This window comes from Astyanax mexicanus, chromosome 5 (assembly GCF_023375975.1).
Source record: "Astyanax mexicanus isolate ESR-SI-001 chromosome 5, AstMex3_surface, whole genome shotgun sequence".
In the NCBI taxonomy this organism is placed as follows: domain Eukaryota; kingdom Metazoa; phylum Chordata; class Actinopteri; order Characiformes; family Acestrorhamphidae; genus Astyanax; species Astyanax mexicanus.
Window position 1 is genome coordinate 18,853,371 of NC_064412.1, and position 12,104 is coordinate 18,865,474.

At 38.0% G+C, this 12,104-nt stretch overlaps 1 protein-coding gene across 1 annotated transcript in view; it reads right to left on the reverse strand.

The window, feature by feature from the left end:
• Window positions 1–12,104, reverse strand: part of slc9a7 (solute carrier family 9 member 7) — a 75,052-nt gene that overhangs the window by 55,685 nt on the left and 7,263 nt on the right. The window contains exons 2-3 of the mRNA XM_022675805.2: window positions 5,323–5,525; window positions 3,286–3,363 (exon numbers count right to left, since the gene is read on the reverse strand). Of these exons, the coding sequence (XP_022531526.2) occupies window positions 3,286–3,363; window positions 5,323–5,525 (281 nt within the window). The remainder of the gene's footprint in view (window positions 1–3,285; window positions 3,364–5,322; window positions 5,526–12,104) is intronic.

Below are 12,104 nucleotides of genomic sequence, written 5' to 3' on the forward strand. Positions count from 1 at the left end.
GATACATCTGTTTCACTTATGATAAAGAAAATTACATTTTGTCTACTTTTACTTTTACCTGGGGATCTGAGTGACTCTGACAAAAGCCAAATCATTATGGTCAAAGAACTGGGTTACCAAATCTCTAAAATGTCAAGGATTGTGGGTTGTTCTGTGTCAGCAGTGATGAGCAGCTACTGACAGCTGCTTCTGGACAGACAAACCACAAACAGCGACAGGGTGTTGGCTGCCCAAGACATATTGATGAGCCAGGTCAACAAAGACTATCCCATCTGGCCTGAGTCAGATAATTCACCCTGGCACACTGTACACATTGCCCAGTACTGGGTTTAGAATCATGACAAAGTCTTCAGGATGATGCAATGGTTTCCATATTGCAGAAACCACCAATCCACATGTACTACCACCTCAGAGTGTGTGCCAAACTCTAGTCTACCTCCACACAAACTTAAACATTCACTCGTCCGTGTGTCATTTCTTTTATCCCTCATTCCTCCGGTGGACTCCCAATCAACCTGGCAACCACTTGCCAACCACATACACAGAGGCAACAACTTAGCAGCTATCTAGTTTACCTTGTCAAGCACACATACAAGACACTTCTTTATTTTTTGATTTGCAAGCACTGGAAAGTGCTAGATCAAATGTACTACAGCAGATCTGTCTTAACACTAAATATGATTTTTTTAAGTGAAGGAGATATTTTATTACAAATGTTTCTCTTTCCAATACATTTTATCACAACAATATTTACAGCTATGGAAAAAAGGGACCACTTTAAAATTATGAGTTTTTTTGATTTTACCAAATAAAAAAAAACTCTGGAATATAATCAAGAGGAAGATGGATGATCACAAGCCATCAAACCAAGCTGAACTGCTTGAATTTGTTGCACCAGGAATGGCATAAAGTTATCCAAAAGCAGTGTGTAAGACTGGTGAAGGAGAACATGCCATGATGCATATACAAATATTGAAACTAATATGGTCTCTTAATTTTTTCCAGAGCTGTACATTATGTAATTACACTTACATAATAAAAAAAAAAACGTAGAGACCTGTGGACAATTTAGAAGGAACTATTTAGAAGGAACTATGTCCAGATCAGCCTTAATGCTGTGCTTGTACTAGAGCACCAGATTAACGAATGTCACTCAGACATCCAACACACAGCGAGGGAGCCAGAGAGGAGGAGACTAAATCCACACAATGGTTGCAAAGGATTGTGCTTATTCTATTTTGTGTCTCCTTTGGTACAATCAGCAAAACTGCTCTTGAAAGTGGACTCAGTGTGAGTGACAAACAATTTATCTATAGTTAATTTCACTCCTCACCTTTTCTGTCCTTATAAGCACTTTTCTTTGCTTATTCACAGAAAGGCCTGGAAAATAACACTTCCTGTGTTCTGAGCTCCATAACGGAACACCACAGTAAATTGTATACATAACACACATACCATATCAAACAATAGGACTAAACCCAGCTAACCATTCGTCAACCTGCCATCAACTATCAGGGAATATTCCAGCTCAGAAAAGTCAGCTCAGTTAGAACTGCAGCTAACATGCTCCTAGCCTGCTGAGGCCAGCTGTGAGCATCTCGGCTAACTTGCTATTTTATAATGCAATACGATGCACACACCAAAACAAACAGAAAGACTTTGACTCAATCCCATCCAACACTCTAAATGGAAGGCTATGAGAAATCACTGGAAAAATGGCTGCACAAGCAACCAAAGAAATTGACAAATTTAAGTAATTTGAAAAAACACCATATTACCGTAGTTTAATGCGTTTTAATGTTTTATGGCCATAAAATCGCTAGTAGTATGTCTCGGTAGCCAACTATTTAGCTAAAAGATGCTGCATCATTTAAAGTGAAAATTCTAATTTCAGCTCATCACAATGGAATTAAGAGATTATAGAGACTATAATAATAATTTATATATGCCTTAAATTAATTAATTACTGGAATATATCGCCCCACTGCTGTCACATCAACCTGACACAGCTTTTGAAGGTTTGACCGAATTCTCGGGGGTTCCTATTGGGTTACACTTGCAAACAAGGGTTAGATGTACAAATTGGAAATAGGATTGGGCCTTACTTTCGCTAACCATGAACCAAATTGTCCAGCCACGTTCGCAGATGCTCAATATGACAATTATCCCTCCCCAGTCCAGATAAAGTTGGCCAGCTAATGTGCTTACAGTATTTAAACCACGTAGCATAACCAGGTCCATTTAAAATAAGGGGACAATACATATAGGTTTTGTCTTTTTTCATTCAAGCTATTATTTTACATCCAAGCAGGACTGCCAACAAACTAACATCAAATATCATGTTACCATTCATGTGTGTGTCCATGAATTATTAATGTAATTGGTGTGTATCCTCCCTGGATGGTGTTTTTCAGCACCCCCCCAAAGCAAGATATCCACAGTAAAAAAAAGGCTTTACAGAGTAACACTATTGTCGGTCTTTATGGTAAAATTGTGTTTCAGTTACAGATTTTTTTTAATTCACACACATTGTTTCCATTTGCCAATAAACTGTATTCTTTTAAATGTAAATCAGCCAATGAAAGATTATTTTTTTCCACACAACCACCATAAAAGGAAAATGTGTTTGTGTAAACTGCATCCTAGCATTTTTCCCCAATTATAGCATTAGAATTAATAAATAATAAAAAAAAAGAACATAAAAGGCAAAGCAAGTCTCGAATCGACAGGTCATTTTATTGTAAACCTTTTAAATAATAACTATGCAGACTTTAACATAAGCAATTACAAAAACATTAAATTCTGGGATTCTCTCTGGAATCCCCTGGAAAATACACAGGCAAGATATTTTAAAACATTACAAAAAAAAGTCCAGCAGAAAAGGAGGAGGTTGTAACATGCTGCAAAAACATAATGTGAAACACTGGTGAAAGGTTATTAAGAGGAAGTGAAATACATCTGGAGCTTCCCCTAAAAAACAAGCTGTCTGTAACTAGCATGCCAACAGCACTTTAACCAAAAAAAAAGACCATCCTCCCATCTAAAGCAGCCAAACTCCCAGCTCTCCCGTCTCAGGCAAGAGAGAGGGAAGAGTCGAAACTGACACTCTATCACACGATCGTGTGTCACTCAGTTTCAAAATGCAAAAGGGTGGAACAGCAGGGAAATCATTTATCAGCGCTCGGAGGAACAGCAACAGAAAGCCTGACCACCCGACCACAAGAGCTGCGTCTGACACACACTAACACCCAGAGGAGTCAGCATGCAGCTGCAGCACCAGCTTACCTTTTTAAGGCTGTATCCAGCATGGAAAATAATAGGAGGTAGCAGGATGTTGAAGAACACTTCTGGGTCAAACGTGACCTGTAACAGCAAACAAACAGCAGAACATGGAGACTTTTAAAATATGGGTTATGTGTATGTGTGTCTACATATTAACTTAATAATGCAAATAGATACAGAAGTTACACAAAAATATTATTATACAACAGCCTGTAGGACAATAAAGTAAGACAAATGTTTCCTTTGATTAACTGTACTGTTAATTAAAGGAACAGTTTCACTGAAATAAAGGAATGCACATAGACCTTTCACAACAATTACATTGTTGACTAATTATTGCACAATATCAGAAACCTCAATGACCTTTGCTGACCTCAATATTGTCCATTATTGTACATTTGTTTTTGTCAAGGAGAGCATAATAATGTGAACGAATCAGTATGTAGACTTTGTCTAAAAGCATTGGTTTTATTTTATTTCTTTTTAATTCATTTAGGTAATAAAACATTTTTAGATATCAATTTAAATATATTAAAAAAATTAATTTAATAATTTTCTTAATAATCAAGCAAGTGTGCTAGTCACTACAGCAATTCATCAAAAAGTCTTAAAATGACAATAATATTGAGTACCAATTATTTCTGAGGCACTGGAGCTATGAGACAAATGTAGATAACCAATGCAAGCTAATTTGCTGTCTATTAGCATTCTGAAAACTGCATTAAAGAACTGCTTCCCTAAAAATATATTCTAAGAAAACATTAACTTTATTATGAAAATAAAAAGATAAAAGATGAAAATAAAATATAAGCTTCATGATGCTGTTATTATTTAACTACTGTGCTTCATCATACTGTGTCAGTAAATGGTAATAGAGCATCAGTTTCACTACCACCAGACTACCCAAATCATCTTCACTCAGGAGTTTCAGATTACTGAACACACTGCTGGTCCCCTCCCCCACCCACCAAAAATCCAGCTGGACCAGTGATCCTTTCAAGCATCCATCATACACTGATCACAACTCTGACAGCTCTTTATAGGCGTCCAACATGTTACTGGAACTTTCTTTCAATAGTTTTTGTACAGTTTTTTTTCCCTATAAACATTTCCTTGGCTTCTTATATCATCAGTTTGCTTGATTATCATTACTTTTCACTATTTCCCAGTGTGTTATTTATTATTTTATATTTTGTCAGTGACTGTATGTTGAGAAATGACAATAAAACAACAAAATTGTCCAGACTTAACAATTAAGCAAGTCTATAGAGGTGTGAAAAAATGTTTGCCCCTCTATGATTTCTTATTTTTTGCATGTTTGTCATTCTTACATGTTTCAGATCATCAAAAATTCAGATCTTAATTGAAGGTTTCTATTTTCTATTATGATTATTTATTATTTTCTTCAATGTTTCTATCAACTTTAGCTAGACCAATTGCAGCATTGACAAGTAGCATCACAGCGTGCTCGGAGAAAAGCGCAGCGACTCTGTTCCGATACATCAGCTCACAGACGCCTTGTGCTGCGGACGTCACCCTTTGAAGTGATGAGGGGAAAGAGCGCCATCTACCCACCCAGAGAGAGCAAGGCCAATCCTGAACAGTGCTGTGAAAGAATCATTGCAAGTTACCTGCTTGATTGCAGTTGTTGCTGCTAAGGGTGGCCCAACAAGTTATCAGATTTAAAGGGCAAATACTTTCACATAGTGTCATGTAGGTCTGGATTTTTTTCTCCCTTAATAATGAAAATCTTCATTTAAACACTGCATTTTGAGTTTACTTGTGTTGTCTTTGATTAACATTTGAATTAGATTAAATTAGATGATCTGAAACATTTAACAGGTGACAAACTTGCAAAAATAATAAGAGATGGAGGGGGCAAACCCCTTCACACCCCCTGTATAAAAGTGAGTCTTTAGCTACATTAGCTTCATAGCTTCAGTGCAAAACTGCAGTTTGACCACATTTGGGAGAAGGGTAATTAACTCTAAAAGGTCTGCCTGGCTGTGTATGAGGGCGTGTGTTCTGCCAGTGGGTTACCTTGCGAAGCATGTCGTTCTGCTCCACATTGTGAATCTCGTGGGAGTTGATTTCACCCTTCAGCGTGTACTCGAAAAACTTGCCGCTGACGTTGAGCAGCAGAGTGCTGACAGGGCCCTCCTTCAGAGAGCAGCTGGGGGGGGTTTTATTGTGGTAACTGGTGGAAGGAATGCCATATCGCAGGATCACACCCACCAACAAACCTGCCCACAAAGAGAAAATAAAAGTTACAACCACCAACAGAACAGAACATATCAACAGAGAACCTCAGAACTCAGAGTCACTGGGTTCTAACATAAACACAACCTTTAGCCCAATTCACACCGGAAATGAAACAGTTCACGTGGTAGGCCAGAATCCTTCCGTGGTGCATGTCTTGTCATGTTGGATGAGACAGAATACAAATGGTTTTAACCACTGTTCAAGTATTCTAAAAATAAACTATATGTAGACTAAAATTGAGCATAGCTTTTAATCTGATAACAGGCCATACTGCAACACGTACATTTTGATTTTGTTAGCACAGAGCATTTCAGCTGTTCTTAGGCAAACGCTTCCCAACCTTGCAAAACAAATCCATCTTAAGACCAGCTTCTGTTTTCGGTACTAACTGGTCTAATCTAGTTGTCAAAGTTATGAATTATGCTCATATTTAATCTACAAAAAATGTAAGGAATACACAGGCCAAAAGATCACAGAAATCACATGCGTGTTGAACCTAGTGTAAAATAACAAGCATCATGGATGAAGACAAACTGACTGATTAACACCAAACTGCTTGCTAGGCATGAGCAATCAAGAATAAACTACTGCAACAAAATCAATATATTACATTGTATTTGCCTATATTATTGCATACGATACAATATGGCACACCCCTAATTGACATTTTTGGCAAATTATAACAGAAATCAATAATCCAACATTTCATGATAATAATAATGCATTCCATATATCCAGGACTGAAGTAAAATGAATATTAGATTGTATTTGCCTATATTATTGCATACGATACAATATGGCTCTCCCCTAATTGACATTTTTACCAATAATCCAACATTTCATGATACTAATAATGCATAACATATATCCAGGATTAAGGTAAAATAAATGATACTGGACAGATATCTGTCTCTATTATATATTTAATGGGAAACAGCAAAACAGTTGTTACCTGACGGCCCATATGGCTTAAAATAATAATATGATGATATTTCAGGGTATTTTTGTGATATTGCTTTTAAAAGAAACTGACAATAATATTGCATATAAAATTATATGACACACTCCTACTCCATGCCTGTGAATTGAAGGTAATAAACTCATGCTCTCCCAATTTTTGCATAACTGATTAAGATTTCACAAAGTTCAATAATATAGTTATAAAGTTACCTGGTTGAATGTGTAAGTAAAAATCAGCCCAGTCACTTAAAAATATGATGTAATGCACTGCATTGTGCAAATTGTAGTAAGCTTTTCACTTCTAAACATTACAGCAAATAAAAACACTGGTTTAAATCCAGTAATTTAATAAATCTTCCCTTTAAAAAAGTCTAACTCTTTCACTCTTCACAGCAAATAGGCTAATGTCAGCATTCCAAAAATCTCAGCCAGATGCACTTCAAGTCAATGAAAGCATTTTATTTGTTTATCTTGAAGGAAATGAACCATTTCCTTATAACATTTGCTGTGTGTAAAGGTGCTAATGATTAAGGAAATGAGAACCTGAAGAAGTAAGTGAGAAGCTAATTTTAAGGAGGAATTGTGATGCACTGTTGTTTTAAACTATTTTTATATTAATGTGCTGCTGCTGGCTTTTAGAATCGGCAACACGATCAGTATGTTACTTTGGCTAATCTATTCATAGTTATTGAGCTCAGAACACCAGGATGTGGCTGCCGACTCAATGCGGGCCTATAGTAGCAGGTTTGCAGAAATGCTAACAAACAGCCAGACTCAGACAGGTTCAGGTTCACAGTGGTCAGCCTCAACAGTGCTGGGGCTGGTTTAGTTACAAATCAATGCGGCTTACCTCAGGAGACTGGGAGAATTTTAGCCCTGAAGCTGAACTAATTACTGATTTTTGAAAACTGTACTGGCTACATACAGTAAGATCTGCTGTTTGATATGATGTGTACATGTATATGTGTCTGTATGTTACTCTGGTCTTTAGTTACAAAGCTAAGAACACAAACATAGCTTCAGGCTCAATGCGGAACTATCGGTCCTTCACAGTCGTGTGTGTTCACTATGCATAATGTTGCCAAAGCTCCATGTTTAGTTTGTGTGAGCCGTACAGTGAAAGTACAAGACCCGAACTTACATATTTGAGGAATTTAAAGCAACAAAACTGGAGAAACAGACACAGGACACATAGACAAGCTGAGCGAGGATGCCAACGACTTTTTTGGATTATCATGTGTTAAAAACCCTGATATATAGACAATCTGATTACAGCAAACTGGAAGGCTATTTTCAGCTTGCAATTTTACCTGGATATTGCAGATATTATCTTACCTACAGCACACGTGTTTACACCTGTTAACACTTCTGAAACTAGGTTTTAAAATCCACAGCTGAAGCATCCAACAGAAATATCTGGATCAATGTGGACGCAAAATCTTGTTAAAACTACGGTAAATCTGTGTCTTAGGCAGCAGGCAGTGAATTCAACTGTTTTTTGTGTTAACCCGTTGTGAGACAGTTTTTAGATGTTGAGATGTCTAGGAAATTTTGCTTAGCACTGCAGGCTTTACTTCGATTACACATTTATGGATTTTTTTTTTCATAAATTTATTTGTTATTTTTATCCAATTTTTAAGCCGAATTACCCAATCCACTCATTAGGACTCCTCTCTACCACTAGTGATGCCCCAATTCCAGGAAGGGAAAGACTAGCACATGCCTCTTCCGATACATGTGAAGTCAGCCAGCAGCGTGGCCGAGTAGCATCACAGTGCACTAAGAGGAAAGAGCAGCGACTCGGTTACGATACATCAGCTCACAGACCCCTTGTGCTGATCCACATAACTCTTTAGAATGATGTGGGAAAAGAGCAGCACCTATCCACCCAGAGCGCAACGCCAATTGTGCTCTCTCAGGGCTCCAGCAGCTGATGGCGAGCTGCACGACCGACATTCGAATGAGCGCCCTAGTCCGCTGGACCACTCGGAGCCCCACTTTCCTCTAATTTAACCAAGAGTTTATTAATATTCTACACATTTTAGATGTAAAAAATAACAACAGACCCCTAAAGATCAAGCCTAGAATGAATGATATAAATAATCAGTGTGAAAATCAATCATGAAAGATCTGACATAGTCCTGACCGCAGTACAGCCTTGCTGCAGAATACCTTCAGCATGGCGCTAAATACAAATAGAACCTCATAGTGACAACAACCGATAATAGTGGGCAAGCAGGCCTGAAAAGCTCTGATGCTAACTGTTTTCCTGAGATGATTAATCGCTGGTTTTTGACAACTGTATTGGCATGTAGCTGTCAGCTCATTGTGAGCCTCTGGCAGGTTCTGAGTGATACTGATATATCAAAAATGTGTTTAAAAATCATAATCAGTTATTGAAATATTTTCTCAATATATTCAAGAAAATGTTAGAGTTTTAGAGTTTTGGTAAACACTGCCAGTACAAACACTACACTTGGCATTAGTGCAATAGCCTAGAAAAATGACCCCTGTGGTTACGCATGTTAGTAGCGATTGTTGTTACAGCTGAAGTTTGCAGAGTCCAGGCCTCACACTGAGAGACAGCTCACATTTCAGTAATCACCAGTCTGCTGTATAACTGGATTAATAAAGGTGGGTGGGTGGGTGTGTCTGTCTGTGTAGGAGAGAGGAGGTATAGACTGAACATAGTACCTGTGTACACTGAGCATAGACTACACATATATACAAACACCCACACACACACACAATGTGCAGTCAGAGCCAACAGTACCCAGGGAGTGTAATGTTAGGTCCTAGGCTTAATTCAGCACAGAGGGGGGGGGGGGGGGGGGGGGGGGGGGGTGCATAAGTAATTGGGTTAAAGTCCCAACAGCACACTCAGAGCCAAGCAGGGGCAAGCACTGACCTTGGCCACAGTCTGCCCAGTATCCAGCTAATACAGCTTAGTGCTCTCGCACAGGCCTCCGCAGAAGGAAAACTCTCAGACTGCCAAATCCACAGAACAGGAAAATACCTGTCTAACCAAAGTGCTACTGGTTGATTTGGGCTGCGGTGAAATGATACAGCAGGCCAGAAAGTCCCTGCAAGCCCAGCAGAAGTCTCACTGGACTGACAGACACTATTAATGGAGTATGGATGGAGAAACACTAAACAAACCCTTGTGGGGGAGGTAATGTAGATTAAAAAGGGTGGTTTCGTAAAAAAATCTAATTTAGTCAAACAGCAAAATAATATAAAGTATCAGTTTGCTCCTTAAATGTATTTATGTCCATTTTATCAGTAAGAGTAGGTCATACTTTTTTTTAACAGATTAATTGTGGCATGTGTGCTATAAGCTGGATCTGGGGATGCACAGAATTTATTTTTTTTTTAGGTTAAACTAAACAAAATGAAACATTTATCTGAATTCTTTTTTTTTTTTTGAGGTTTTCAATAATTTTGACATTTTCCTCACAATACATAGTCTAATTGTATTTTTGCCCTTTTCCAACTGCTGTGTGGATGTAGCATTACAGAGTAGCCATCATGCTCAGAATAAAGTGCACCACCTCAGCTCTGATACATCTGCTAACAGATGCCTGTACTAGCCAACATCACTTAGAAATGGCGTGGAGAGAGAGTGCCATCTACCCACCTGGAGGGAGCACAGACAACTGTGCTCTCTCAGACTCTGGCTGCTGATGGCAAGCAGCATGCCTGAGAAGCACTTTATATTTCACATTGTGTGTGACAAACACTCTGTATGATGTGCAACCAGTTTCTGTTTGGGTTGCACAGGAATACAAGGCAATTATATGTAGTCTGTGTGCTGCACAAATAAACTTTATGTAGACCAAATGTAAGTATCACTTTTCAAAAACAGCAGTTAATAGACATCAGTGCTACATTCTACAGCATGTTTCAGCTTGATCATATTGCCAGTTGCTAGTTGTTTTATTGACAATGTGAGGTGGCCTAACTGCTAAGGAAAATATAAATAAATACTAAATAATTCGGACATGTTTATGAAGATATTTATTCACATTTTGGTAGTATATTTAGCAAGAGTTCTACATACATATACAATATTGTATTTTGTGCCGTTTTTGCCTAGAAACTGCTAGAAAGCCATGTATTTTAATGCTTGACAAACGTTTGAACTCACAATATGTGTAAACTGTGTAAAAGTACAGGAATGCATTGCTCACAGCACAGAACATCTGGTGCGAATTGGGCTTTGGGATTGTAGATTGCCTAAAGGCTAATTTAGGCACAAAGTTAAACACGGATATGGACAGAGGCTTCTGTCTGTAGTCTGGGATCTTTCCATTAGTATTTGTGCATTTCATACGTAAAAGAGAGTACACATGTGCCTCAGGGAGTTTCCACACTAGCTCCCCCCCCCCCCCAGACACTTCCACTTATCATGTTATTTCCCTTTCCATCAGTTAACAATACTTAATACCTAATGAATCCCTACTTTGATAGGACTGTAGTGAGGGTACTGTAATAAGCTCACATTTGTGGAGTAACTGTGGGTAATGACCGCATAAAACTGGTCTCTTTTGGATAATCCTCTTTCCAATGTGAACGTATGGTGCATGGTGGAATGTCATGCACCCCAAAAGTGCTTCAGTATTTTTAGCAAAGTAAGAAAAGCAAACCACCAGCTGAAACATTTATAAAACTTCACATAGAAAAGTAATGTACAGGACTGCACAATCGGCCCATGGTTCTCCCTCAGGCAACTGTGTCAAGTCAACAGTATTTAAACCTATAAATCATGTAAAGTACATAACATTGACTCACAACAACTAAGATTTAAATTCTGTTACACAGGATGCCCAATGTAGTGTTGACCCACAGGAAGTGCACAGTGGTTACAATGATGTTTTCCAGCCCACATCATAAGTTAGTACAGACACGGAAATATAAATAAGTCATTGCATGTCATGTGTCTTAAACAGAACATATTTCAAATGTTTTTACACAGCATTCCAATGCAGACTGGGCTTATCAACATACCAGAGAGCTGCCTTAAGATTTATTGGACTTTTGCCATTTCTACATACTGTAGACTACAATCAGCTTATGAACACACGTGTCTTGCTTTAACCAGCTGCCTACTATTATGTAGCATCCACCAGTCTTACACACTGCATTTGGATAACTTTATGCCACTCCTGGTGCAAAAAAAATTCAAGCAGTTCAGCTTGGTTTGATGGCTTGTGATCATCTGTTTTCAATTTAAAAATGGTAAAATCAAAGAAACTAATCATTTTTAAGTGGTCTCTTATTTTGTTCCAGAGCAGTGTCCTATTCCTTAGTAATGAGATCATTAAATTAATGTCAGTAATTTTAAATGTTATGGCTAGTCCGAATGAGTGTAAGTAACAGGAAACATCATAAACAATGCCTTTAAGTTGAAAAATTAAATGGTGTGCATTCTTGTGAAACTGCAGATACAGGTCACTGGATGTTGCAGTAGTAAGGAAGTGGGGTTAACCAAAGGCCAAAAAAGAAAGGAAAGAAGGAAACAAAAAATGTGTTCACACTGTCAAATGTATGAAAATGTATTTTTAAAAAGGCCACATAAGCTTAACATAATCACCCCAATG